Consider the following 26,604-nt stretch of genomic DNA (forward strand, 5'->3'; position numbering starts at 1 on the left):
GGAAAAAATAGCTGCACAATGTGCTTAGTCTGGAGGTTTATTTATTTCTGTGAGATTTTCCATGTGCATACATACAGGTGTTGTATTGCTTGAATGCAGTATTTGAGTGCAATATTTTAGATTTTCTTTATTAGCTTTTTTATTTATGTTTTTATATTATTGTTTTGCACTGGAAAGAAAGTTAACTATAATGGAAGTATAATTATATAAATATATTTGCACTACACCTCCTTAAAATGTTGTCTAATTAAATTAAAAATATATTTTTTTTGCACTGGAAAGAACATTCTAGAAGTCTAATTCTATTGAATAAGTTTGCACAAGGCTACAGAAGTTTTGAATGTTAGATGTTGTATGTTTAAGTTAAAAATAAAATGTATTATAAACTAAACAAATCCATGGTTCATTGTTGGCAAAATGATCATGATAGGCTTTATATTTCACATCTAACTTATGTGGTTCAGTCTTGTATATTGATTAGGCCTACTTTGCTATTCTATAGGCCTATAAGTTGTAAATTGGGACACAATTTAACCTCTGTGTATATATATATATATATATATATATATATATATATATATGCACACATATACTGTAGTTGCAATAATGGTACACTGTGCCTATGTTCTAATGGCTTTCTAAAGATTGTTTACAAAAAGGGCCATAATATTTGGGAAATACTGACCACTTGTGGTAAAATATAGGATACACAACATGTGCCACAATAAATCAGGATCTTTTTTATTTAAATAAAATCATTTAAATTCAGTCAACACTTTCATATTTTAAAAAAAATTCACAGAAAACATTAACACAAAAAAAAATTGATTTATACCACCAAGATATGGGAGAGCAGTGATTGACCGAAATCATGGTTTGTGATAAAAGATTTTGTCCAACAAATACAAAATAAAACTGTTAAGTAATGAGTACTGCGGTTTAAAAACGTAAACCATTTTATTAAAACCCCTTTCTCAATCCAGCTATGCATCCTATTATTATCTATATGCCTTTGTTTCTTACACTGATCAGTAGTCTGAATTTCAAGGCACTCTTCATCAAAAAATTCACAACACTTTAAAACCAACTATCTTCTATATGGAAGACATCTGGTCGTTTTGGTATTTAATAATCATGTGTTGAAAGTGCAGTAAATTCCCCAGTGATCACTGGTATATCGGCCACAGTCTAGTTTCTCCATTCCAACCAAGGCCATGTGGTCAGGAGTGACTCCTGGGCCAGTTTTAGCAGACCTAAGGAAGATGCGGTCGAAGCGACATTTGCTGATGTAAGGCACAGTCTTATTGCTGTTTGCTTTGGTGTCCCAGGTGTATCGGCAGTGTTCCTGTTTGCCCAGCTGTTCCCATACGTCGCACACACCTGGAGGCAAACCTCCCACCTTTACCACCTACACGGACAGAAACATTCTTCAGAAATACTGCATTGCACTGCGCTTTCATTCCTCCATCATATTTGGAGTTAAGGTCCTTGCACACTGAGTCCGAAATTTTCGTATTCGTCATTCAGTGACTCTGAATTGTCAAAAAACCTCTCAAAATGCTCGCTACGGATGCGAAAAACGCAGAAAATCGAACCGGACCCGATTTTTTTTATGACAGACGAAAGTTTCGAAGGCAGTGTGTAAACGTGATTGACACAACGTGAGGTCTTTTTTAACGTGCAAAAAATTATTCATTTAACTTACAAATTTTTTAACGTGCGAAAATTTCGGACGCGAATTTCGGACCTTTACTGTGATTGTTAGTCAGTAAAACTCAAGTGGCTTTCATGGGTTCATTTTGACTTGCATTATTAACACAATACATAATTTCCCAGATTTTTTTGTCAACAATTACATTTTATTTTATAGGTTTAACCAAGAAAATTCAAAATCATTCCAAGTATACCAAAATTAAATCATAATTTATCAACAAACTCATAAGTTAAACAAACTCATAGTTAAATTAATATTTTCTTCAGGTTAAACAAACTCTGTGTACCACTGGTTGGGAATCACTGATCTAGTTCATGTGGTGATTTTTAAAGACTTTATATTTACCTCAGTGTCTCTGAGATTAGTGTCTCCGGCAAAAATAACAATGGCATCTTCTGGTGCTTCCTTTATCTTTTGAAGTATGACCCGCAGTTGTCTCATTCTCTCCTCTGATTGGTTCTTACAGCTTTCTAAATGTGATGTCATCAAGTACAGCTTTTTACCGGAGAAAGTCGCCTTAATAAGAAACCACAGAGTCAAAAGAGAAATGTATGTGTGTATAAATGAGACACACCAACCTAGAAATGTAAATATTAATGTATACACACACTAACGGTCAAAATTTTGGGGTTAGTTTTTAAAAAAAAAAGAATTAATACTTTTATTCAGCAAGGATGCAATAAATCAATCAAAAGTGATTTGTTTTTGTAATGCCATTTCATTTTTGATCAAATAAATGGAGCCTTGGTGAACATTTGAGAGACTTCTTTCAAAAATATAAAATCTTACCGACCCCGAACTTTGAATGGTAGTGTAATTCTGATTCCTTTAAGAAATACACCTATGCCATTATCTCCCCAAACAATCTTTGGATAGCGCTTATAAACCACAAACTCACCTGAGCAACTAACAGATTTCTCAACATTTGTGTTGTGGGGTAACTGATGATTTCACTTTCCAAAAGTTTTACTCTCGATTTCTTCAACATTATTGCCGTGAAGTAACCGTCATCGCTCCCTGCAATGACAGGAGAACTTCATGAATCAGCAAATTACCCATAAATAACTTCACTGAGATATACTCTTACCTTCAACAAACAGGTAGCTGACAGCACGTTTCTTAAGATACTGAATGTAAGTTGGAATGAGTTCTTGAAGAAAAACCACATCTGGTGTATATCTACAAATGAACAACAGATAAAAGCGAACTAAGAGTAAAACAAAACTACCGTATTGTCACATTATACATGAATTAGAGGTCATAAGGGGTCTCTAAACAACTCACAGAACTAGATATGAGCACAAGCCCCTGGCACGCTCTGCAAGACTTAATGTGTCCAAACCATCCACATTCCAGCTGATTATGGAGAGCTTGCTGTCCTCAGCATCAGATTCGGTTACGCCATTTTCAGCCGGACTTTTCGTCAAATTCACACTGCTGGAGCAAGTGGGTTCCTCTGCTGTCAGGTCAATGCTGCACAAAAAAACAATTTGAAAAAAAAAAAAAAGGAGAGAAAGAAACAAAGTCAGCATGAATCAGAAATTGCGAATGGGAATTGCATTGGATCGTTTGATGGTTATGTTTTGCTACTGCTGTGATGTCATGTGAGTGACAGGCTGATCCCGCCCTCACACCAGTAAACACATTGTGCAAGAGGTAGGGGAGGTTATTTTGATTAAAAGTTATACAGGCAAACTTTTTTAAAAAAATAATAATGTGCACAGATAAATAACAGATACTAAAAATGTAAATTCATGGTGACTTTGGAATATTTTTAATTAAAAGTATAGAGTAAATTAAGTTTTCTAAGTAATAGTGTTGAGTAGAGAACATTACCAATCCACCTTATCCGTCTTAAATTTCTTCTTTGTTCCAGAAGTATCAGCAGTGTCAGAAGAATTCACCCCCTTTCTCTTATTCCCAGGCACATTTTTAGTTTCCTCTGCGTCTTCAACATCAAATACTGAATCCATATGAGCTTCAAAGAAAGAGTTCAAGGCTCTCTGGCAGGAACACACAAATAAATAAAGAACGGCGTTAATTACTATACATGCTATACTCAATCTAATGGCTTAATGGAAAACTTTACCCATAAAGTGCGTTCATAAGGTGCAGTAATAGATACATATAACGTTACCTCCATGTCCCATTCATTTTCTGCTAAGTAACACTGCGCCACGGCACTGTCCGATCCAGAGATAGAGGCAAACTGATCGCAAAGACTCGTCCTCGTTTCCTCTAAAGCAGACATTGGTTGATCCTTATGGTTACCTGACATTACAGTGCTGGACATGTTCGTGGTTGAATATAACGGCGGGATATGAATGTGTACAGCTACAAAAACATTCCGGGTGGATCCCGGAGAATACGGATAACATATCGATATTTACATATGTTTTTGGTCGCTGGACCTACTTTATATACACTTTACTATAATCACGACCTCAAAGTATTATAAACTTAATTTTCACAGTAAACGTTGCATCTTTTTAACCGAAGAATTACCATTGTTCAAACAGAGGGTTTCCGGAAGAATTTAACTGTAGTACTGAAAGAATCGGTTCTTTCGAACAGTTGTTTCAAAAACGATTCAGCAATTCTGTTAACCTTCCATGCACGAATACTATATTAATCAAATTTGTTAGGCTCGTGTATGCCAGTACAGTTTGTTGCAGCCATGAATTGGAGCAAGAGACATTTAGAACCCAAATATAATTAGCATTAACATTAAACAATTCTAAAATAAAGTGTGTTGCCTGAAAAGTTCAAATTGATTCAGTCATATTGAACGAAACATTCCGAATGACTTTGTAAAATGAATCAGCAGATTCATTGAAACGACTCGATCCATTATTTCATAATAAAAGTCCTTACAGCCGAATGGTATGTCTTAGCTTCTAAAAATATTCGTTGATTAAATCGTTAAAAAAACGAAAATGCGTTTTTTTTTTACCCATTTAGAATAGTGTAGTGGACAATTTAATTTCTTCTCGGCAGTGGAGGACTCCAAAATGCCTTAACCTCTTAAAATATTAACACTCTTATTTTGTATAACATTTAGGCAACCTTTCAAACAGAGTTAACTTGTCCTTTACTGTGTTTTGGTATTTGCAATAGCAGCAATGGTTTCGTTGTCGCTAAAATCACTAAAAGAGATCATGAGAGCGATGGTAGATTGTCCTGGATTTGATCGGGTTTTAAGTAAGGTAGGTGTCTTTGTTAAATTAAGCGATTCTCCTTGACAAACCACACATTGATATGCAAACCAGCCCGACCACTTCACACTGCAGTAAACATAATGAGCCGTTCATATTGTGATCAGGTCGAAATACTGTCTGCAACCCCTGGGAAAGTGGTGTGTGAGATGAAGGTGGAGGAGGAACACACTAACAGAGGAGGCACTCTTCACGGAGGACTGACAGCCACACTGGTGGATGTGATCTCCACTACTGCCATCATGTACACTGAGAGAGGAGCTCCTGGAGTCAGCGTGGATATGAACATAACGTGAGCTCTTGGGTATATGTTTGTGTCACTGTACAGGACCATTAAAGTATGTGTTACTGTGCCATGTATAGGGAAGCAAGGGCGAGTATATGGTTAACTAACACTAATTGTTTTCGGCAAACAATTAGTTAAAAATTGAAATAAAGTTAAAAATTGAAAAATGGAAATATAAAAAATATATAATTCTACGGTCACACTTTAGATTAGGGTCCAATTCTCACTATTAACTACGACTTTAGCCTCAGTAAACTTATAATTACTGCTTGTTAATAGTTAGTAAGGTAGTTGTTAAGTTTAGGTATTGTGTAGGATTAAAGGGAAAATGAAAAAATGAAACTTGTCGTCATCTACTCACTCTCAAGTTGTTCCAATCCTGTATGAATTTCTTTCTTCTGCTGAACACAAAAGAAGAGATTTTGAAGAAGGTCGGTCCCCAAACAGTTGATGGGCCCCATTGACTTCCATAGTATTTTTATTTTTTTTTCCATACTATGCAAGTCAATGGGGAAATCAACTGTTTGGTTACCCATATTCTTCAAAATATCATCTTTTGTGTTCAGCAGAAGAAACAAATTCAGAACAACTAGTAAATGATGACAGATTTTTCATTTTTGTGTGAACTACCCTTTTAAGCAATGTAGAATATGATCATGCAGAATAAGGCATTAATATGTGCTTTATAAGTACTAATAAACAGACATGTTATGCATGCTAATAAGCAACTAGTTAATAGTGAGAATTGGACCCTTAACTAAAATGTTACCAATTCTAAATATAAATAAATATTATAACAGCATGTTATTATAGTCTAGTTACATAAATGCAGTGGTTTGAATGTTGGGTTTTTCTATCTAGCTCTAAACAGTCTTTCAATTAGACAATGATGTACAATTATACATTTACAAATTTAAATTATGTTTCTCAAACTATCATTTCAATATCATAATTTTGCAACAACTGTTGGATAAAGTGAAAACAATAAAACCACAATGGCAAACTATGTGATAAAAATTTATATTTTAGCTGAATATTTGAACTATTTGCTCTGAATATGGGTATTTTTCATAAATGTCTGGTTATAAATTTCTTTTATTGGTTTGAAAATTCTTCCAACTGTGACATTTATAGGGGCATGTTGTCACAAAACAGGTCAACATGCATTTTAATCCCTTGCCAATAATGGTGTAGCTGAGGCTTTAAAGGTATTACGCTTTTATTTAGAAAGCACAAAAATGGGATAAAAGAAGTCCCAGTCTCCATTTAATAATTAAATGACTTCCATTCATCATCTGGAGACTCTTAACACTTATATTTGTTTGCTTTCTAACAAACAGATACATGAATGCAGCTAAAATTGGAGAAGACATCCTGATCACTGCGCAGGTTTTAAAACAAGGAAGGACTTTGGCATTTGCAACAGTGGATCTCACCAACAAGGCGAACGGAAAACTCATTGCTCAGGGAAGACACACTAAACACCTCGGTAGCTGATTATGTGCCCTGTAAATGTAGTTCTTTATGGTATATAATAAAAAGTCCAGCATAAAAGTATTTTGCACTGTGTTAAGATATGTTCGACAGCGTTTATTTCAACAGAATTATTCAAACAATGGGTACATCAAAATAAAGACAAAGACCCACCTTCCCCTTCAATGTGAACATAGAATTTCAAAAGGGAAGAAAAAGTAATGATTTTATGCCATACGAACAGACAAGGATGGCTTACAGATACCAAGTCCCAAGCACTGCAATATTTAGTACTCTCAGAACAGGGTGGTCTATAAAAGAAAAACAAATCCATAATGATCCATTTCAAGTTTCTCCACGAAATTTCTCATTAGGTACACAAGCTTGAACATTAGTCTCCCATCACATTCCCACCACCAATGATTACATCTGGTATCAGAAGCTTGTATGTATAATGTGCAGGAATTGCTCAATTGGTGACTATTACCATCCCAAGTAAAGAACAGCTTCAGAATTCCCCCACCTGACAGTTTACGTCAACCATCCCAGATATACATACACCGCACCTCCGCCCCCATCACTCCAGAAATGATAAAAACAAACAAGGTTTGTTATATTATAGGCAAGGAATGACACTCAAATTAAAATGTCCAGCAAAAACTAAGGCCGTAACTAAATGAGAAGCAATGCCTACACCAAATGAGTTAAGTATTGTTCATCTTGTAATAGAAGCCTTTTGAGGAAGACTACCCAGGCTCTTCTGTCCTCTGTCACTGATTGTCATTACTCATGAAATCCCTACTCAATATAACAACCATGTTAACTATCCCTCATGACACAGATGTTAAAGCCAGTCCAACACTAGAAGATCACATGTGAGAGACATCTGTCATTGGTTTCCTTTTTTCTCGCTCTCGTTTATTTTTTGTTTTGTTGCCTTAACATAAAGAGTTCCTTCGGTGACTGGTATTGTTGACAGTGCAGCTCCAAGAGAACCACTCAAAATCAATGTTCATGCAGGTTCAAATAAAAACTGATCAAAGAGAGGGGAGATGGGATGAGCCAAACCAAGATTGGTCGAGGGAGGGATACGAAAAAAAAAAGGAGCTAAATTAATCTCAAGATGAAAATGAGTGGTTAACAAAAAGGAGAGTTCCAAGCACAAGTTCAATTCTATTCAACAGGGATGTGTAGATAAGGACAACTTGCTTCGAGGCCTTGAGGGGCGTCTTCCGTGCGTTTCTCCTAGTCAGGCATGTATGGGCGGAGGTGGTCCTCGATGTCTCCAACCCCCCAACAGGTAAGCTGATCCTGTGGCAGGTAGAGACAGAGGCTGCACAACTTGAAAACTGTAAGCTTGGCTTTTGGAGTCTGTGAAGGAAGGAAAAAAAGTTATTAATAAATAGAGTATTATCCAGTAAATATTAGGGTATTATAAGATGGGATTCACTCAAATTCTGGCCAATGCTGACAAGACAATAAATTGCACTTTTAATTATGTGACCCTGGATCACAAAACCAGTCTTATGTTGCACGGGTATATTTGTGGCAATAGCCAACAAAACATTGTATGGGTCAAAATTATAGATTTTTCTTTTATGCCAAAAAACATTAGGATATTAAGTTAAGATCATGTTCCATGAAGATAACTTCCCACCTTAAATATATAAAACATTTATTTTTGTGAATGGATGCAGCACTATCGCCAATAGAAATGGACAACTTTAAAGGCGATTTTCTCAATGTTTCGATTTTTCTGTACCCTCAGATTCCAGATTTTCTAATAGTTGTACCTCAGCCAAATATTGTACAGCCAAACCATACATCAATGGAAAGATTATGTATTCAGCTTTCAGATGATGTATAAAAAAATTACACATAAGACTGGTTTTGTGGTCCAGGGTCACATATATAGTAAATAATAGGTTGTTATAAGGTGTATAATTATTAGGGATTAACTTGTATTAAAATTCTGGCCAATACTGACAAGTCAGTCAGTTATTTCTTGGTTATTGGCAATAACAAAAAATAGTTTGTTAAAATAAAAAAAGTAGGTTATTAAGTATTATACAGTAAACATTAGGCTATTATAATAAGTTGTGTAATTATAAGGAATTCACTGATATTAAAACTCTGACCAACAACGATGACCAAGAAATGACTTTATATTTTTGTCTATAAATAGGGTTTAATCATTCTGTTAATCAAATAACAAAAGACAGAAAATGTATTTGCTGTTCTTGAATGAATAACCTTTGACCATATAAGTAATACATATTTTACTTATAAACTGCAGTGTTATTTTAGATTTGATTACGGTTTCTGAACCTGAAAATTTTAAAATGCTATCAATCGCAACTTTGTACAGTTGTATTTTTGTGTGTGATTGCTAATTTGTTTATTTGTTCTTTTTGTGTTTACTTGTCTTTAATAATCTTAATCTTTAAAATCACCATGTGAGCTGATGGCACAGATAATCTCAATGTAAAAAGAGGAAATTAGCATGTACAACCAAACACACAATAATACAAAAATAAATAAAAATTATACTTAATATTTTAATGAACCAACCTGTAAGTGCTGTCTGTCCATGAAGAGAAAGACAGACTGATTGGGGTTGTTCATAACCATCCCAGCCTTGTCCTTCCGACCAACAGCATGCAAAAACTGCTTTTCATAGTCTCCGTGATGAAACTCGAACTTGGCCTGCGAATGTTGGAAAGTAAATGTGACTAAATGGAGTCTGATTAACAGCATTAAACTTGTATATGGATTTTCAATATTTCCCCGACAAGACAAGGTTTTATGTACCTCTCATGTCCATAGTGCAAATGGCACATGTGCTAAAGTCGAATACTTGGTGTCAAGGGTTTGAACAAGCATCTAACCCCAAGTATGATTAATAAGAAGCAAGCGCCAGGAAAGACAGTTATACCTGAACAGGCCTGAATGGTTCATCTTCAGCCCCTTTCCATCGGGAGAACAGGAGACAGACAATCTTCTCAATATCATTGCGGGGCCAAAGGATAAAGTCCATCTCCTGGGTACAACCTATCACATCCTGTACAGATTTAGAAACATCAGTGAGATTGCGAAACAGAAAGTGACCTCGAACGACATGACACGTGGATTTTTAGACAAGACGGACCATTATGATCGCAATGCTGCCGACAGCAACAACCTTCAAAAATGTTCGCGAGTCAATACTTACTCTACGCATTGACTGGTAACGAGGCGCGTGTAACTGCACCACATCTTTCTGGAGAAGTTCTAAAGAACTCTCTAAGGAGTAGCTCGTTCCCTTCACGCCTTTGAGGATATTCTCCTCATAGTTGTTTGTCATCACAGGTACCACCTCAGCTACTTCGAAGAGTGCAGACTTCTTTTTCTGTAAAGGTGGTAGAAGGGCATATTAGAACAGTCCATTCCCAAATCATTTCTTGGTTTCATACAAAATCAGTCAACGTACCTTTTCCTTAAATACAAAGGCAATGTAGATCTTGAAGTCGAACTGATCGGCCAGAGATTCTCGTTTCTTCCGTAGCTGGGCGCGGAGTCGGTTTCTAGTTTGATTCCGGCGAGAATTTGGGTCTCCCATTGTTACGGACAGTAAGATTTTCCAAACGCAGACTTTTTCGCTTTTTATTTTCTTGACTGTAGCATACGTGGTTTTCAAACCCTTTTAAAAACTAAAGAAGCTATAACCAAGCACTACCTGCAGTACATACTAATTTGAATTAAATAAAGTTAGTGAAATCAAATCAAGTCATTTTTAATCCGGGTAGTGCACTTGGGCCAAGTAATTTTACACTTGTCTAAGTTTTGATGAGTTACACCATTTTTTTTTTTAAAAACAATGAAGCCAAGGCTACGCGTAAACTAAAAGAAACCACTCATATAACACGACCTGATCAATTAGTATTTTTTTTTATATGAGAAACTGTTGTATTACTGAAAGGACAGAAAACACAAATGCCTGCTACACTGAAAACCCATTCCGACAGTTTTGTGTGCGAGTCCGTGTGAGGGGACAGATCCCTGGTTTTAGATAAATAAACCTTGCTTAAAGTTATCTAAAAAGCTGACCAAGAGATTTGACTTTGGAAAGTCTCTTCCAGTATTGACTCTTGCTTGTATCCATGTCTTTGTATAAACGGTCTCATAAAAGCACATCTGAATGACAGGTGAGAAAGACAACCATGGCAGAGAAATGCAGACGCCATGAGATCTTGGCACGGAGTAAGAACACAGAGTTTGCTAGACATCTTGGGGTTTAAGGGCATAAAATGGGCCCACGAGCTCTCCTGCCACGGTTGAGTTTCATTGTGAGGCTTTTATTTTGTGGCTGGCTAGCAAACTAATGCTAGCTAAGCTGAATACACACACGCCACCGACTGATAACCTGGTTGAAGGGAGCTACATTTCTTTTCTAACCAGTATAAGATCTACGAGAGCATTCAAAGCTAGTTATCATCAATAAACCGACTGTTACATTTTGTGTTTTCCTGTTTTTTTGTTATTGCGATGCTAGCATAGACTGGCTTCGATGAGTGGCTGGCTAACTAGCTAACTATTGTTTCTCTCCATTTTTATTCTCGAGTTGTCTTTCAAGCCCGTTTTGATCCGAGCAAGTACTGCAAACAATCCTAACACGTATTAATACATCGATCTCAATACAAAAACCCGCCCCGGATGAATCGATCCTCGGCCGAGGTTTAGCTTGATGGTCTCCGTTTGTTTACGAGCTTTTCCACAGTCGTCACACACCCGTAACGTTATATGCCATGTCAAGATAAACTGACAAACCGACCGAAATCCTCCGTTCTCTCAGGTAACAGACGGCGAGATCTGCATCGCGATGGACCCATAATGATGGAAGGAAAGGGTGAAATGTCTTTCGAGCGATTCTTTCGACTGTTTTGGCCCTATGTTCTGCGTTTGTCTGGAAAATAACAAGCGGACCTCGCTGAACAAACAACTCAAAATGGCCGATGCGCGTCACGCAGCTGTGCACATGTGACAGAGGAGGAGCGCGCGCTGCTGAGCGCTTCTGTCAGCTGGGTTTATGTAGAGAGGAGTGAGACACGTTTTCGTTAAACGTGTCACGACATTGTATTTCAGTGTTGTTGTTGTTTTTTTTGTTTTTGTTTTTTTTTGGCGGAATATGTCTCAAATACTCCCATTATTTGTCTGTTACAACTCAGTTTTAACTTACCATTAATAGTGCAAATATTGCTGTTGTTACAAACTACTGTAGTGAAACCAATTGGCGGGGTCGTAACATGGATTTAATTATTAAAATGGTTTTAAAGTGCCAACGTGGAGGATAGATAAGTTAGTTGAATGTACATACAGGCCTTAATTAAAAAAAGAAAACTATTTTATTAAATTATTAAAGATTTAACATATACACATACTTTAATTGTGCATAGTACTCATTTCAATTTTGAGAAATGGATAGGAATTATATAAAATTCAATTAGTGAACTTATCCCTTGACATGGATTGCAAAAAAAGACGTCTGTTTACCACGTCTCTCTATCCGCGCGAAATTCCGGCGTCACGTGACGGTACAAAGGCAGTACTTAAGCCAGTGGCGCGCTCTTCACACACAAGCTGGTTTGAAATCGTGAGCTGTTGTTAGCAGTGCGTGCTTATCGTTCATTTTCCGTGAGTATTTCTCTTTAGTTTGAGTGGTTTATGTTGACTTTTGGTCGTGTAAGTTATTTAAGGCTTTCCGTTGATTTTAAGTAATGTCAGTGTGCGTTTAAATTTTTTATATGTAAGTTACGAGTGTGGCTCGGTTTCATTCAGTTTGTGTGGGCAAAGACTGAGCCCTCCTCTTTTGATGTAACGTTAGGTTTGGGATTTTTAGATATATTTCATTCATCTATATAATTTTAAGACAATACAAACGCCATATGTTACACCAAATGTAGGTTTTAGTGTAATCAAACGCTTGGTTATCTAGTCTTGTCACGGTAACCGTTTCACTAGTAAAAACGTTACTTTATTCAACAATGTAAAATGGTTGACATGAATTTTCAACTCACTGACATTTATAAACCACTGCGATGTAACGTGCAATAATTCATGTACAATTTCCTGGTAATCTATACAATGCTAGTCAATTAATGAATTTATGTGTTGTTGTTGTAATATTCCTACAATTTATCATGAAGTACACTTCATTTGCATTATATAAATTCTCTTTTACTTTTTAATTTTGGGCATGTCAACGACATATCACCATGTTTCTTTTAAACTGATGAATTCCTGAACTGTTTTCTAGGTGAAAACATGAGCTCCATCAGAAGACCCAAACATGCTGAGAATCCCTCTGAAAACATCAAGGTATTTGAGAACATCTCACTTAAGCTCTGTGAATTTAATTCCGTTACTATTAGATGTAAAATTGGTGCCAGATGGCTGATCCACTGATCTGTTAGCGCAGTGGTTCTCAATCCTGGTCCTGGGGACCCACAGCTCTGCACAGTTTGTATATCTCCCTCATTTAACACACCTGATTCAGATCATCATCTCGTTAGGAAAGAGCTCTGACCTGAACTGGGTGTGTCAGATAAAGGAGACACATAAAATGTGCAGAGTTGTGGGTCCCCAGGACCAGGATTGAGAACTACGGTGTTAGGCGATCGAGTTAGTTGATGTTTTAAAGAATCTAGCAACATCCCCGTATGTTGATTAATGGCCCCTAAAGTTGGCATGAAATGGATGTGATGGTATTTTCTTCCCTGTCCCTTTTTAAAAGTAATGTGCATGTGTAAATCCTCTAATACTTGAATGTTCCTTAAGAATTGTAGGTTGACTTCATGGTGATTTTTAAAAGTTTGTGGATGGGTTTTATTGTGGCTATGTAACCGTGACCTCTAATTCTTATGTTCGGGTTATTTAATAATGGTCAGGCCAGTTTTGTAAAAAAGGAACGAATGATGTCAACTATTCGATCAAGTTAGGATAAACTGAACTGCGAGAGACCTTGCTCTGTCTCTGACTTAATCATTGTCAGTGTGTTGAGATCCAGTAACTTGTGCATCCGTCTGCCACTGTATTGTTTAAAACATTAACCAACTCCAAACTTGCAGTTGGTCATAAGGAGACTTCAGTGGTGAGTTCCCACGGTAATTACAGGTTAAAGAATGTTGCAGTTAGATAATAATGCAGGCGGTCCAATAGCTGCGCGTGGGAATTGGAGGTGTTTACGGCATGCAGCTGATGTGTGGCCTGCCCCTTTCCCACGCTTGTTAGAACGACCGATACGTGGAGTTGCTCCGATACCTTGCTTGTTGCCGTCTTGAACTGACAGCTTAACAAGTGTAAGAGGAGAATAATGACTGTTGAGGCAGGTGAAATGAGCCTGTTACTACGTGCATGGATAGAGTTGCTCAGTTTTCCGTCTCGCCAAAATGAGCCTTTATCCTCAGATTCTTTTACTGCTGACACATGAGCACTCTGAGAATAATTCTTTAACTTTATTCTTTTCTCAGAAATTCTTTGTAGCGCCAACATCTGGAGTGGGATCAGGAAGGAGGACGCTCCAAGTCCTTCAGCCGTCTGCTGTAAATAAGAACCTTGGTCGTATAATTGAGGTACTTAACAGTTGTTGCCATTTTGGACTTTGTAAAGTTTAAAAACTTTAGTTGGAGTGAAACGGTGTGACTGTTAAAGCCAATCTCACCCTGTGTAGAATGGCAAATCGGTTCCTAAAAGGAAGATGTGGAGCGCAGAGCAGGTTAAAGGCTCAAAGAGGGTGAAAGCAGAGGTGGCTGTAAAATCCACAAGTCCAGATAATGAGAACCAACCTGAGGGGGTTACGCAGGAGGCCTATGAGCTCATGATCAAAGGTAAGGTATCACGCATGGTTCAGAGGCGTTGATTGGATTATTTACATTCTTGCCAAGGTATTCCTGTTAATGCTGCCATGCAGAGACAAATTGCTTGTTTGTTAATGCATTCTCTTAACCCAGTTTATTGTTCATTGACTATTAAAGTGGAAATGAAGCGGTTAGTCAAGTTAAAATTAAGTAGAAAAATGTCTTGTTACAGCACCACCATCTTGCAGTAAAACCTGTGACTTCACTGGGTTTGTTGTCTTGCCTGAGTTAAACTGATACAACTGTAGAGACATTGAAGAGCAGATAATGAAAGAGACAGATCATGAAACTGGAAAGCCACGGGGCACCAGAAGACAAGAGGTCCCTATTGCACTGCTTCTGGATGTAAAGATGAGTTTTACATTGTGAAAGCAAAGGACAAAAACCCTTTATTGGTCAACTACTTGGTGACCGCTATAACAAACTATAATGATCTTCATCCAACGGAGCTAACCAACCCTGACTTCACAGGTTGTAGTACTGAAATATGGCAGTGCCCTTGCTACAAAAGCCACAAGACATTCAGCTGTGCTTTCAGTAGTGCAAGCCATAATTCACTGCATTTAGACCTTGAAAGATTAAACTGGTTGGGGCATTTCAATGGTCGTTTCAGTACTCTAAAGCATCATGCATCCAGTAGGGCTGTCACTTTTGTGAAAAAATCCTGTTTTTTTTTTTTGTTTTTTTTTTTTTTGTTTTTTTTGAGACGTAAGTGTTCATTGAATCGATTGTAAAATCGATTTTCCATGTCTAAAGACGTTTCCATCTTAAACGCCAAATATGGGCAAATCCACGGACAACTAATAGGCATTAGGGCGAACGTAAAGAGGGAGACGCGCACAAGTCAGCAAATATTCCTGATGATTTATTGGCGTGAAGTTTCGTGCACAATGACAAACAGGAGTGCAACATTCTCGAAAAACAATAAGCAGAGTGGACTGCCATAACATCAATGAAAAACATTACTGCAGGCTTCAACATGGCTGTGTTTACGATTAGAAATGTCAAACAAATTTCGCCTACGTAGGCGATTGTAGACCGTATCTGTATGCATGAGACTGTCTGAATACCGACAGAATTCAGTTTTGTTGTAAAAAGAGACGCGTTATGCAGAAGTATAATTTGCTTTTATGCGTGTTTGTCAGAGCCTGCATTCGCTGCGAGCGTATCGTGATGATTCGGACGCGCTCCGAGAAAAGACCGTTAAAATCGATTCTCTAGTTTAGTTTTCGAAACTTGCGTTGGTTGGTTCGATCGATTGTGCAATCAATTTTCGAGCGTAAAGTGACAGCCCTAGCGTCCAGGAAGACATGGTGCTCATGTTTTTCTCTTATGTCTAGTGTAGACCGCTTCAAATGGTTGTGACGTGTCGGGTCAGATGCAGCCAGTGCAGATACGTTGGATGGGTTCTAAGCGAGACCCTCTCGTTCACTCAATCGCTTGCGACGCGTAACAACACTGGCTACGTTTACATGCACAACTTTTTGTTTAATTCGGACTGAATTCATTCGGATTCATCAATCGGAATGTAGTTTACATGAACCCTAAATGTGATCGGATTGATGTGCGCGTTTTCACAAGCTTCAAATCGGAATAGTTTTTTTGACATGCACACTGCACAATTAGAGTTTCCCTGCTGTTTGCACATACTAACTATTCTCCTACATTGGTTCTTTATTATAGTTTTAAACAGCAGACTTAATATTTATCCATTCCTGGTCCTAATTTGGAGTAAATGAGCATATTAACCATTATGCCGTGCTGATATTTATCACGCTGTAAAAATGCCCCTCCCCATGCCCAAAACCAGTTGTCTGTGGATGAGAATCCAAAACAAGGACTGGTGGGACGTTGTTCTGCTCCACTTAAGACGCTGAGTGAAAGGAGAATTTTAGGATGACGGGACACTCATTTATGACACCCATTCAACAGGAACAACAGCTCATTCTGCACGTCATGTCATCACGCCATTTCAACGTCATTGCACATGCGCAGTCCTTTTTAGTTTCGGTTTTCAATCCTATCAAGTGTTTTCTCAATCGGATTAGAAAAGGAATAAACCACCCCTTTCAATCCGATCGAAGTTTCATCAAGGTGTTTACATGAAGGCTTTTCAGTCCTATTGAGGCGCCAATCCGATTAATAACAGATTATTTGGTTGCATGTAAACACAGTCACTGTTAACGGTAACTGTTAAATGGTGGACCTTTACTTTTACCATACACCAGCTTCTAAAATTTCACATTTCTACTACATAAATGACCCAATTTAAATACACATTCATCTTTCCAGCGGTGAAATATCCCTTTAATAGTAAAACGACTTGTAATTTTCTTTTCTCGCATGCAGCCATTGTATTGAATGTTTCTCCTCTCTCCCCAGAAACTCCTGGGTCCTCCTACTGGAAGGAGGTGGCAGAAGAGAGGCGGAAAGCACTGTTCAGTGTTCTCCAAGAAAATGAAAAGGTGAGTTAATTGTTAAAAGGGTGACTTTTGCTAATGATTTGCCGCCTTGCTCCGTTTCTCTTTATAGGGCTGCTGAATCAGTTGTTTAGCGTGACCGTATTTATCTGTAATTAGTACATTTATCTGGGGGAAAAGTCTTTAAATTAAGACCTATTTGACCTCCCTGGAAGTTTGTCAAAGTTCCCCCTGGTATGATTACTTTTTATTTATTTAAATGTGATGCCTGATTATTTTGTTTCAAAACTAGTTGCACAAAGACATTGAAGCCAAAGATGAACAGATTGCTCAACTGAAGAGTGAAAACGATGAGTTACAGGAGCTGGCACAGCATGTACAACACATGGCCGACATGATCGAAGTGAGTGCTCCGTTCTGTATGGCGTTTAATAGTGGTGTCAGCCTTGCCAAGATTCGAATGCAAGGATTTAACCACCATTATGGTGGGACCAAAGAATAAAGTAACCTCAATGTGCAAATAATGCCCATGTTAACGTTTGCTTTTTCACATTTCAATCAGAGATTAACTGGTAAAAGTCCAGACAATCTAGAGGAGCTGCGTGAGATCGCCTTTGAGCCTGAAGATGACGAGGATCAAGAAGAACATGGAGATGAGAGCGATTCTGATGAAAGCCTGAACAGTGTTGAACTAAACGCAGAACAATCGCCCCACTGTGTGCCACATAAGGATGATTTCACAAACGAAGAAAGCTGAAATGATGATCTTGAGAATATTCAACTAAAAAGAACCGTGATGGACCAGTTGTTTGGTCTTCAGTGAATTTCTTTTTGCCTTTTTAGGACAATTTTGCACCTTGTTTTAATACTTTTATCTTTGCTGTAAATTAGCTTTTATCTTCAGTACCTGTAGTTCATATTCACTGCCAGTGTACATATGTAAACTTGAATGCATACAGTGGAAATAAACTCCTATTTTGCACACATGCTTTTCTCCTGATCTCTTCTCTTCCTGGTGTAAGTGCAACCTACAGCTTGTCTGTCTTGTGCAGAGCATCGTTCATCAAGCTCTGCTGGAGTCCTAAACCTTGAGGAGCTCCTGAAGGTAGTTTAAGGCCAGCTGTCCCAGTCCAGACTCCAGTTTCTCCAGACTCGGCCTTGGAGTTCTTGAGGTGGCGGGTGATTGGGATGTTACAACGGAGGATGTTGAGCAGGTAGCAGCTCCAGTGCTGAAATGAGCTTTTTAGTAGGGTGTTGTATAGAGTCCAAATTCTTGACTTTTGTTTGGTGCCTTTTCAAAGAGGAAAGCTTTTGTACAGCTTTTCCTACTTCAACATTGTGCAATTAGTGTTCAGACATGTTTAGAAGTTCATATGCTTCAGATACTGTCCATTTGTCCTTCAATAATTTTTACTGCTTGGTCAACTCGCATAACTAAATGCACATGTGTAACTTTTTGTGCTCTGGCGGTTTAATAAAACTGCATCTAGCAGAAAAACATTCAAGCCAGAGCTACTTCTGTTTGTTACACAGGATACTCTGCAGTTGTCCTGCCAGGTCCCAATACAAGATAAGACAAACACTGTTTGAAAGCTGGATGGATGTATTCGCAAAAGAAAGTTACATTTACACTGTCATTACACAATTTTGTTAGACTAAAACAAAAACTGGAATGAGAAATTCTAATTCCCAGCATGCTTTACATTTGACTGGATCATTCATTGAAATTGTTATAAGTGACATGTATTTTTATCTTGGTGTGAGTGTACATAGTTGTACTGTATTTTCCAGAGTAAGAAATACGTTTCTAATGGTTTCTTGATCTGTTAATATAAATGCTGATATTCCCTTTTTTGTTAAAAAAATAAAAATCAAGTTAAACTTAAACGGTGATTTTGTGAAATATTAAACTACTTTTAAAGTAATTTTCATCATTACTCTGGTCTTCAGTGTCACATGATCTTTCAGAAATCTTTCTAATATGCTGATTTGCTGCTCAAGAAACATTTCTTATAAACAGTTGTGCTGCTTCATATTTGTGGAAACTGATATACATTTTTTTCCCCAAGATTATTCAATGAATAGGAAGTTCAAAAGAACAGAATAGGAATTTGTTAAAGTATTTTCCCTTTTGATCAATTTAATGCATCCCTCACTGAATTATTTTTCAAAACCTTTGAATATAATTTAAAAAACAGTGTCTCATGTGATAATTATGCAAAAATAAATTTTATTGCCACTTTCAGCAGAGGAAATACAGTAAACTCAAAAAAAAAAATTAAACAATGAGGGAACATTAGCATTGTGACATCAAGTGAAATCCGCTCTCATTCAAACAGTAGTAGCTAAAGCTATTGCAACGGCAAGCTGAGCGCTCAAGCTCTCGACATGTACAGTCACACGCTCGCGAAACCATAACAGCTTTCCTATTAAGAATACTAATTTAATGAGGTTCGAACAATAAAATGCAGTTCACTGAGCTTCTGTCTGAAATGAATACAACGCAATAAATTCAACCTTTTCACTTGATATCTCTGTGCAAAGAAAGAAATTCTCAAGGAGTGATCACCAATGCCCAGGGTCAAATACTGTAACGGTGGTCATTCCTCACAAAGCAACAGGAAAACATTAATTTCAGTGACTGAATACAGAAAACAGGAAAAATAATCATTTTTGAATATGTCATAATTCGGATAAATAGAAACCACAAAACAAGCCTTAAATATATTGACTACGGTATCATTATGGCTTTAGGAGTTTGTGCAGTAGATGCCACATGTTTAACATGTTAAACAATCTTCCCGAAACATTTCAGTTGTGCTTCTGAGGCAAATACTTACAGTAACCTTTCCGTACTCAGTACATTCCTCGAAATGTGCTCTTTTGATGGATTTAAGCCCCTGCTTTCATACAATTCTCAATGTCATAGAAAAAAATTGTAAAAATAGGTACGGTGATCTACAAAACTGCGTTTTAATGGTCGCCATAAGCGTAAATTCACATTTGAGAGACCTACATAGGGTGTGTGTGTGTGTGTGTGTGTGTGTGTGTTAACGTCACAAAGCGAGGCAAGCGTTCGGTTAGCAAAGAGCGTTTTTTCAGGTCATGTGCTCAAGCATACTGAAAAGACGTCCAGGAAAGGTTCCCTTCAGCACAAATACTGTAGAACTCAGCAAATACATTGTTAAAAGGTGATACTGCTCAATAAAACATTTTTATATGTAAAATGCCAACTATATATATAATTTCATAGTAGCCCCTCGATAATACCAAATCCTTTACCTATGAACAGATGTTTAGTACAATATTAATATAATCTGGTTTCAGTATTTATTTATTTTTGAGAGGGTCAAATCAGCATCTTACCATTTATAGTGAAGAAAAAATAAAAAATAAATTAAATGATATTACAGTCACGTGACTCAGTAGTAGTACAGTAACAATAGGCACAGAAGCAAGTTCGGATCACAGAGCAAATACGCTTCCAGTTTTCATTTATGCACAAACCAAAATTCACAGTAATGCATCACGCTTCTCTGACTGAATAAAAGTGCATTTTCAGATACTCTGATGGGCTCCAAACAGCTCTTGTTGCAAGATCCCATGTACCCAGGTATTAGTACCATGTTAATGCAATTGTCCACCACAGGCTCCGTCGTCCGTAGAAATATTCACTCCTGACCGGTGAAGGCAAGCGAGTGATCTGTAAATCAGCCGACCATCGTCCACGCCGTTTTTTTTAGTAGTTCATATGCCCGGCTGGGTTGGAACAACACCTAAAATCCTTCCTTTCCCAGCGGTTATAGTAATTTCACTTGTGCATTACTCGAGCAATTAAAACGGTCCCTTGTAATCCCTGAAACGGAACGGCACGTACAGAGATATAAATCCCAAAACAAAATTAAAATTAAATTTGCTGTGCTATTTACACGACCTCTGACAGTACAACTGTAAATAACTAACTGCCAATAATAAATACTCTTATTGTTCAATCAGCAACAATGGCTCATGACCACTGCGACACGAGTAGTAGAAATGAAAACATCCTGTAGAAAAGGAGACCTCGTGATGAAGGCCTCAAGATACGGGCCTGCATCGAAGGCAAAACCTCACTGTTCTACTCGTGAGCAGGTCGTGCGTATTTCCCGCCAGGTGTGCGCAGGGTCACGAAGATGATGAGTTGATTTTTTTTCTAAAATGAAGTGGTAACCGCATTACCACGCCGAGTTCCCAGCCGCACAATCTCCCTCGGTACCGTGTCCAACTGCTCGTATGCCAGACGCCCGTCTTCACCTGAGGACAGAAACACACACAAACAAGCTCTGTAAGACGCAGCAAGGCTGGAGTTGAGACAATGTATGCGCAACAGAGTATCTGCAGAGTTTTTAAAATGAAGTTTAAGACTTATTAGACCTGCACAAATAAAATTAATATTGTGTGTCCATAGAGAACAAACCCATAATCTCAAAATAAATCATGTATCTCAGATTCTATTAGTTTAATTAAACAGGTTGGAAGAGATGTCACTGAAAGAGTGAGGGGAAGTTATTTTGATTAAAGATTGAGGGCACAGGAATAAAAAAACATAAAATAAATTATATTATATATGCACTGATAAATCATTTATAATAAATACTGCAATATTCCATAAAAAAAAAAAAACGAGAATTGTCCATTTTGATTTCATAGTGACTTAAATACTGCTTACATCAGCAAAACAGGGGAACTGCAAGTTGAAAATACTTAAAACATGTTTTATTCAATATATACCCATGTATTGAAATTGGTTATGTATCAATACTACATGAAGAAATGCAAAAGCCTTTAAGTGCCATCTGAAATTCTCTTCTAAAATGGGTATTTTTATCAAGCTCGTATATTTAATTTCAGTAATTTCACTTTAATGACAATTAACAGGTAATTTTCATTGCCATTAAAGGTAAATAAGTGAACATAAACGTACAAGCTCGATAAAAATAATCATTCTAGAAAGAAATTTCAGATGGCACTAAGAGGCTTTTGCATCTGAAGACTTCTTATATAGATATGAATTAGAGGTCAACTGATATTGGAGTTTTCTGATACAATAATAATGTGTTTAAGCTAAAGAAAGGCAATTAACAGATTATTGTGTCGATACTAGCATAATCTATATGCTGAACCTACTCTTTTCTTCCCTTTTAATCATAAAACAAGTCATAAATACACAGAGATATGTCTTTGATTTCTGATTAAAGCTGCGGTCGCACTAGACCTTTGAGCACACAACATTTTTGAAGGTGCAGTGCTCATATTTATTAAGTTTATGGATCCACAGGGACTCTGGTGCTAGCATATTCCCAAAAGATTGATCGTTCAGTATTTATTTTCTGAGAAAACAGACCAAAAATACACATATAAACATTTGTGTCTAATAAAATGCTGTCTAGAATGGGTCAGTCAGACGTACACTCGTTTGCAGAAAGAGCGAAAACAAGAAGTATCATTGAATTGACATGCGTCATGTGTATGACTGGATGTTTTACCAAAAGTGAGGAGCGTTTCTATGGCAATCTGGTGGAGCTCTTCATCCGCTGAGTCACACAGTAACACCACGGCGTCAATGCTCTCCACAGCCTGTAAATAACCCCAGACACACAGAGAGGCTTGAAGTAGCCAATCACTGACATGATTTGAGCTTCAGTTTAAAGTGACGTGTGTGATTCAGTGAAACTAACCTGCAGGCAGCTCAGAGCGGCACATGCTGCTCTTGGTGTGTGTAAGCCAACTTCTGATAAGGCTTGTGTGTAACAATCAACAGCCTGTTGAAGAAAAACACACATAGACCAGATGAACTACTCGATCTCCTCCTGGTGTCCTCAAACAGCTGTACATTCATTTTGTGCTGCTAAAGTACCATGATTACTCAAAATTTGCATATTTAATTTATTAATATTTTGATTTTGTATATTATTATTACATTTTTATTTCTATGATTTTATTTTATTTTATTTTTGTAAATGTATTTCTGACATAGTTTATACACATTTATGACATTTTAATTCACATCTTGGCATTCCTATCTAGCATTTTTATGCAATTTTTCAAACATTTCGAACAAAAAATTCAAAATTTGCTTTGAAATACACTACTGTTTAAAAGTTTGAAAGTTAAAAGATTTTGAAGAAATTAACACTTTTATTTAGCTAGGACACATTAATCAAAAGTGACAGTAGAGGCATTTATAATGCTAGATTTCTATTTCAGAATAAATGTTGTTCTTTCTATTTATCAAAGACTCTTGAAACAAAATGTATCACAGTTTTCACAAACATATTAAGCAGCACAACTGTTTTCAACATTGATAATAATAATAATAATAATAATAATAAGTATTTCTTGAGCAGCAAATCAGCATATTTGAATAATTTCTTAAGGATCACTGAAGACTAGAGTAATGATGATATAAATAGTTATTTTAAGTTGTAATAATACTTCACAATATTACTGTTATTACTGTATTTTTGATCATATAAATGCAGCCTTGGTGAGCATAAGAAACTTTTTCAAAAGCATTACAAAAAAAATCTTACCGACCCTAAACTTTTAAGTGTTAGATTATGTCGATATAAACCTGGCTATAGACTAAAATCATGTAATGTGGTAAACGACTGACCTTTGACCTGAAGGGCTTGTGTTGGGCAGCAGAGGAGAGGAAGGCAGTAGCGGCCTTCATCACGTCAGGGTCATCAGAGGTCAGCAGCCCAGCCACGGCCCACAGGGTTTGAGGCCGGGGCTGAAGACACGTGACCGACACTTCCTGTAGTTCCTTCAGAGAACGTTCTGTGTCCCCACAGCTCAGGGCTTCTTCAAGCATGACTGGTTTGGACACAAAAGAGAAAGATTACACTATGCTAATAATCTATTAAAGCTATTCAACTAATTATTATTATTATTATTCAAGAAAAACGTCTTACCTTCTTTGGCTAAATCCAGCAGGTGTCGTTCCATGTCCCTGACATCGTGTTCAACAGAGTAGCGGTGGAACTGAAACACGGTGAGGACATCCTGTGCCATAGAGGACGGCGACGGACATGAGGAAGAGGCCAGCTCGCTCCTGTCCACCATTTCATTCACCACCATCCTGATCACTGGACACACATGCGAACACAGGCAGATGAACGCTGACGTTACATTCATAATAATTGCCGATGTCTCCTTCTGCAGAGTGTTATTGTCACTACCTGAGTCAGGAGAGTGAGGCAGAATCTGTTGCAGTGGCAAGGCAAAGCTGAGATGCATGTGCTTTAACACTTGGTCCAGTGTAGTATGGAACAGACCACCACTGCAGTCGGACCACAGAGACATCAGCGCCGGCCGCTCCACCAGCTCAGGCAGCACTGGAGACCAAACAAAGAGAAAAAAACTGGTCAGAAATATTTCTTAGGTGCCATGCCATTTTGAAATATTTTGTATTATACACACACACACATTTCTGTCCGGTAACTTTTTATTTACTTTCTAAAGCCATTACTAAGTGCTATATTAATGTGTATGATGCTATTTGTAGATATGCTTCTGTAAGAGCAACAATATTTAGCTCAAACAGCCCAAACTCTTTAAAAGTCAAGCTTTGAAGTAAATATACTCATATTAAAAATAAAAGTTCCAAAGGGGGAGGGGGGGTTGCATTGATGCCATATAACAACCTTTCAGTGAACAGTTCTTAAAAGAATCACTTTTTTTCTAAATGTGAAGAACATTTTCTTCAGAGAAGAGATGTCGTTGCAAGATGGAGGGGGAAGTTATTTTTGATTAAAGATTACGATTAAAGAGGACAGACCACTTAAATATATATATATATATATATATATATATATATATATATATATATATATATATATATATATATATATATATATATATATATATATATATATAAATATATTTATATTTATAATAAATACTGTATGGAAGCTTGTTTCCGCCACTTAATAAAACATTTTAAAAGATAATTGCGACTTTTTATCTCACAATTGCGAGTTTACATCTCGCAATTCTGACTTTATTTCTCAGAATTGCGAGATATAAAGTCGCAATTGCGTCTTATAAAGTCGCAATTGCGTGATATAAAGTCAGAATTCTGAGATATAAAGTCAGAATTCTGAGATATAAAGTCAGAATTCTGAGATATAAAGTCAGAATTCTGAGATATAAAGTCAGAATTGCGAGATATAAAGTCGCAATTGCGTCTTATAAAGTCAGAATTCTGACTTTTTTTCTCGCAATTGCGACTTTATATCACGCAATTCTGACTTTATATCTCAGAATTCTGACTTTATATCACGCAATTCTGACTTTATAACACATAATTGCGAGTTTTTATCTCACAATTCTGACTTTATAACACGCAATTGCGACTTTATATCATGCACTTATGACTTTATATCTCCCAATTGCGTGATATAAAGTCAGAATTCTGAGATATAAAGTCAGAATTGCGTGATATAAAGTCGCAATTGCGAGAAAAAAATCAGAATTCTGACTTTATAACACGCAATTGTGACTTTATAACACGCAATTCTGACTTTATATCTCGCAATTGTGACTTTATTTCACGCAATTCTGACTCTATATCTCGCAATTCTGACTTTAAAACACGCAATTGTGACTTTATTTCACGCAATTCTGACTTTATATCTCGCAATTCTGACTTTATTTCTCAGAATTGCGAGATATAAAGTCAGAATTGCGTGAAATAAAGTCAGAATTGCGAGATGTAAACTCGCAATTGTGAGATAAAAAGTCGCAATTATCTTTTTTTTTTTTTTGTGGCGGAAACAAGCTTCCATAATACTGCAATGTCTCATAAAAAATAAGAATGGTTCATTTTGATTTTATGGTGACTTAAAGGGATAGTTAACCCAAAAATGTACTCACCCTCATGTTGTTCCAAACATGTATGAATTTCTTTCTTCTGCTGAACACAAAAATATATATTTTGAAGAATGTCAGTAACCAAACAGCTGATGGTCTCCACTGACTCCCATTTTTTTCATACTATGGAAGTCAATGGGGTCCATTGACTGTCTGGTTACCAACATTCTGTAAAATATCTTCCTTTGTGTTTAACAGAAGAAAGAAATTCATAAAAGTTTGGAACAAGATGAGGGTGAGTAAATTATGACAGAATTTTCATTTTTGGATGAGCTATCCCTTTAATAATCTAATCTTTTTCCATTGTAAAGAACCTTTTTTGCAATGGAAAGATGCTAGGAATGTTAAAGGTTCTTCATGGATCCATCAATGTCATTAAAGCACCTTTATTTTTAGTGATAAGTAAAAATGGGCAATGCTGTTGAAACAACATCAAAATTCTCCCAGAAGGAACATGAAAACCAAAAAAAACATCTAAGATATATTCACCATCCGACACTGAAGTGCAGCTGCCCGGTCTGTCAAAGTTTTTCTCACTGAGCTCCTCCAACAGGAGAGTTTCAGTTGCTAGTTTGTGCAGGTATGTCTTGTGCTGCGACTGCCTTCCTTCTGAGGTCAACAACTACATCCCATACATAAAGAAACAGCATTTTTATATCAACAAAACACCTTGATATGCTTCTGCAGT

At 37.0% G+C, this 26,604-nt stretch overlaps 5 protein-coding genes across 5 annotated transcripts in view; 2 read left to right on the plus strand and 3 right to left on the minus strand.

Moving 5' to 3' along the window:
* Positions 1 to 717: 717 nt before the first annotated feature.
* tdp2b (tyrosyl-DNA phosphodiesterase 2b) lies at positions 718 to 5,041 on the minus strand. The gene is made up of 7 exons (XM_081377153.1): positions 3,852 to 5,041; positions 3,551 to 3,717; positions 2,999 to 3,187; positions 2,802 to 2,893; positions 2,613 to 2,731; positions 2,060 to 2,230; positions 718 to 1,408 (listed from the first exon to the last, which is right to left on the minus strand). The coding sequence occupies exons 1-7, from the start codon at positions 4,005 to 4,007 to the stop codon at positions 1,133 to 1,135; spliced, it is 1,170 nt and encodes a 389-aa protein (XP_081233279.1). The 5' UTR covers positions 4,008 to 5,041; the 3' UTR covers positions 718 to 1,132.
* Positions 4,770 to 6,712, plus strand: acot13 (acyl-CoA thioesterase 13; the record flags this gene model as incomplete). Its single annotated transcript, XM_081377156.1, has 3 exons — positions 4,770 to 4,920; positions 5,037 to 5,221; positions 6,556 to 6,712. The coding sequence occupies exons 1-3, from the start codon at positions 4,837 to 4,839 to the stop codon at positions 6,710 to 6,712; spliced, it is 426 nt and encodes a 141-aa protein (XP_081233282.1). The 5' UTR covers positions 4,770 to 4,836.
* Positions 6,713 to 6,770: 58 nt separating this feature from the next.
* Positions 6,771 to 11,767, minus strand: cUnh6orf62 (chromosome Un C6orf62 homolog). Its single transcript, XM_081377155.1, has 5 exons — positions 10,158 to 11,767; positions 9,900 to 10,076; positions 9,624 to 9,749; positions 9,260 to 9,394; positions 6,771 to 8,059 (listed from the first exon to the last, which is right to left on the minus strand). Exons 1-5 carry the CDS (start codon positions 10,284 to 10,286, stop codon positions 7,934 to 7,936), a joined length of 693 nt encoding a protein of 230 aa, XP_081233281.1. The 5' UTR covers positions 10,287 to 11,767; the 3' UTR covers positions 6,771 to 7,933.
* gmnn (geminin DNA replication inhibitor) lies at positions 11,705 to 17,998 on the plus strand. The gene is made up of 7 exons (XM_081377154.1): positions 11,705 to 12,358; positions 12,981 to 13,042; positions 14,194 to 14,295; positions 14,394 to 14,550; positions 16,963 to 17,045; positions 17,293 to 17,403; positions 17,563 to 17,998. The coding sequence occupies exons 2-7, from the start codon at positions 12,989 to 12,991 to the stop codon at positions 17,755 to 17,757; spliced, it is 702 nt and encodes a 233-aa protein (XP_081233280.1). The 5' UTR covers positions 11,705 to 12,358; positions 12,981 to 12,988; the 3' UTR covers positions 17,758 to 17,998.
* Positions 17,999 to 19,208: 1,210 nt separating this feature from the next.
* ripor2 (RHO family interacting cell polarization regulator 2) overlaps positions 19,209 to 26,604 on the minus strand; it is a 65,884-nt gene continuing 58,488 nt past the window's right edge. Inside the window, exons 31-37 of the mRNA XM_081376549.1 lie at positions 26,406 to 26,538; positions 24,224 to 24,379; positions 23,957 to 24,130; positions 23,656 to 23,858; positions 22,718 to 22,801; positions 22,526 to 22,616; positions 19,209 to 21,293 (exon numbers count right to left, since the gene is read on the minus strand). Coding sequence (XP_081232675.1) covers positions 21,193 to 21,293; positions 22,526 to 22,616; positions 22,718 to 22,801; positions 23,656 to 23,858; positions 23,957 to 24,130; positions 24,224 to 24,379; positions 26,406 to 26,538 — 942 coding nt within the window. The 3' untranslated portion in view covers positions 19,209 to 21,192. The remainder of the gene's footprint in view (positions 21,294 to 22,525; positions 22,617 to 22,717; positions 22,802 to 23,655; positions 23,859 to 23,956; positions 24,131 to 24,223; positions 24,380 to 26,405; positions 26,539 to 26,604) is intronic.

This window comes from Scardinius erythrophthalmus, assembly GCF_964197995.2.
Source record: "Scardinius erythrophthalmus genome assembly, chromosome: 10".
NCBI lineage: Eukaryota > Metazoa > Chordata > Actinopteri > Cypriniformes > Leuciscidae > Scardinius > Scardinius erythrophthalmus.

Excerpts from the sequence above, each read along its gene's own strand:
- tdp2b (XM_081377153.1), bottom strand. The coding sequence starts at position 4,007 with ATGTCCAGCACTGTAATGTCAGGTAACCATAAGGATCAACCAATGTCT. Across the intron at positions 3,718-3,851 it reads AAAATGAATGGGACATGGAG|AGAGCCTTGAACTCTTTCTT; the intron begins GTAACGTTATAT and ends TGTTCCTGCCAG. Across the intron at positions 2,732-2,801 it reads CAGCTACCTGTTTGTTGAAG|GGAGCGATGACGGTTACTTC; the intron begins GTAAGAGTATAT and ends CTGTCATTGCAG.
- cUnh6orf62 (XM_081377155.1), bottom strand. The coding sequence starts at position 10,286 with ATGGGAGACCCAAATTCTCGCCGGAATCAAACTAGAAACCGACTCCGC. Across the intron at positions 9,395-9,623 it reads AACCATTCAGGCCTGTTCAG|GCCAAGTTCGAGTTTCATCA; the intron begins GTATAACTGTCT and ends CAACATTCGCAG. Across the intron at positions 8,060-9,259 it reads TGGACAGACAGCACTTACAG|ACTCCAAAAGCCAAGCTTAC; the intron begins GTTGGTTCATTA and ends CTTCCTTCACAG.
- gmnn (XM_081377154.1), top strand. The coding sequence starts at position 12,989 with ATGAGCTCCATCAGAAGACCCAAACATGCTGAGAATCCCTCTGAAAAC. Across the intron at positions 14,296-14,393 it reads ACCTTGGTCGTATAATTGAG|AATGGCAAATCGGTTCCTAA; the intron begins GTACTTAACAGT and ends CACCCTGTGTAG. Across the intron at positions 17,046-17,292 it reads TTCTCCAAGAAAATGAAAAG|TTGCACAAAGACATTGAAGC; the intron begins GTGAGTTAATTG and ends TTTCAAAACTAG.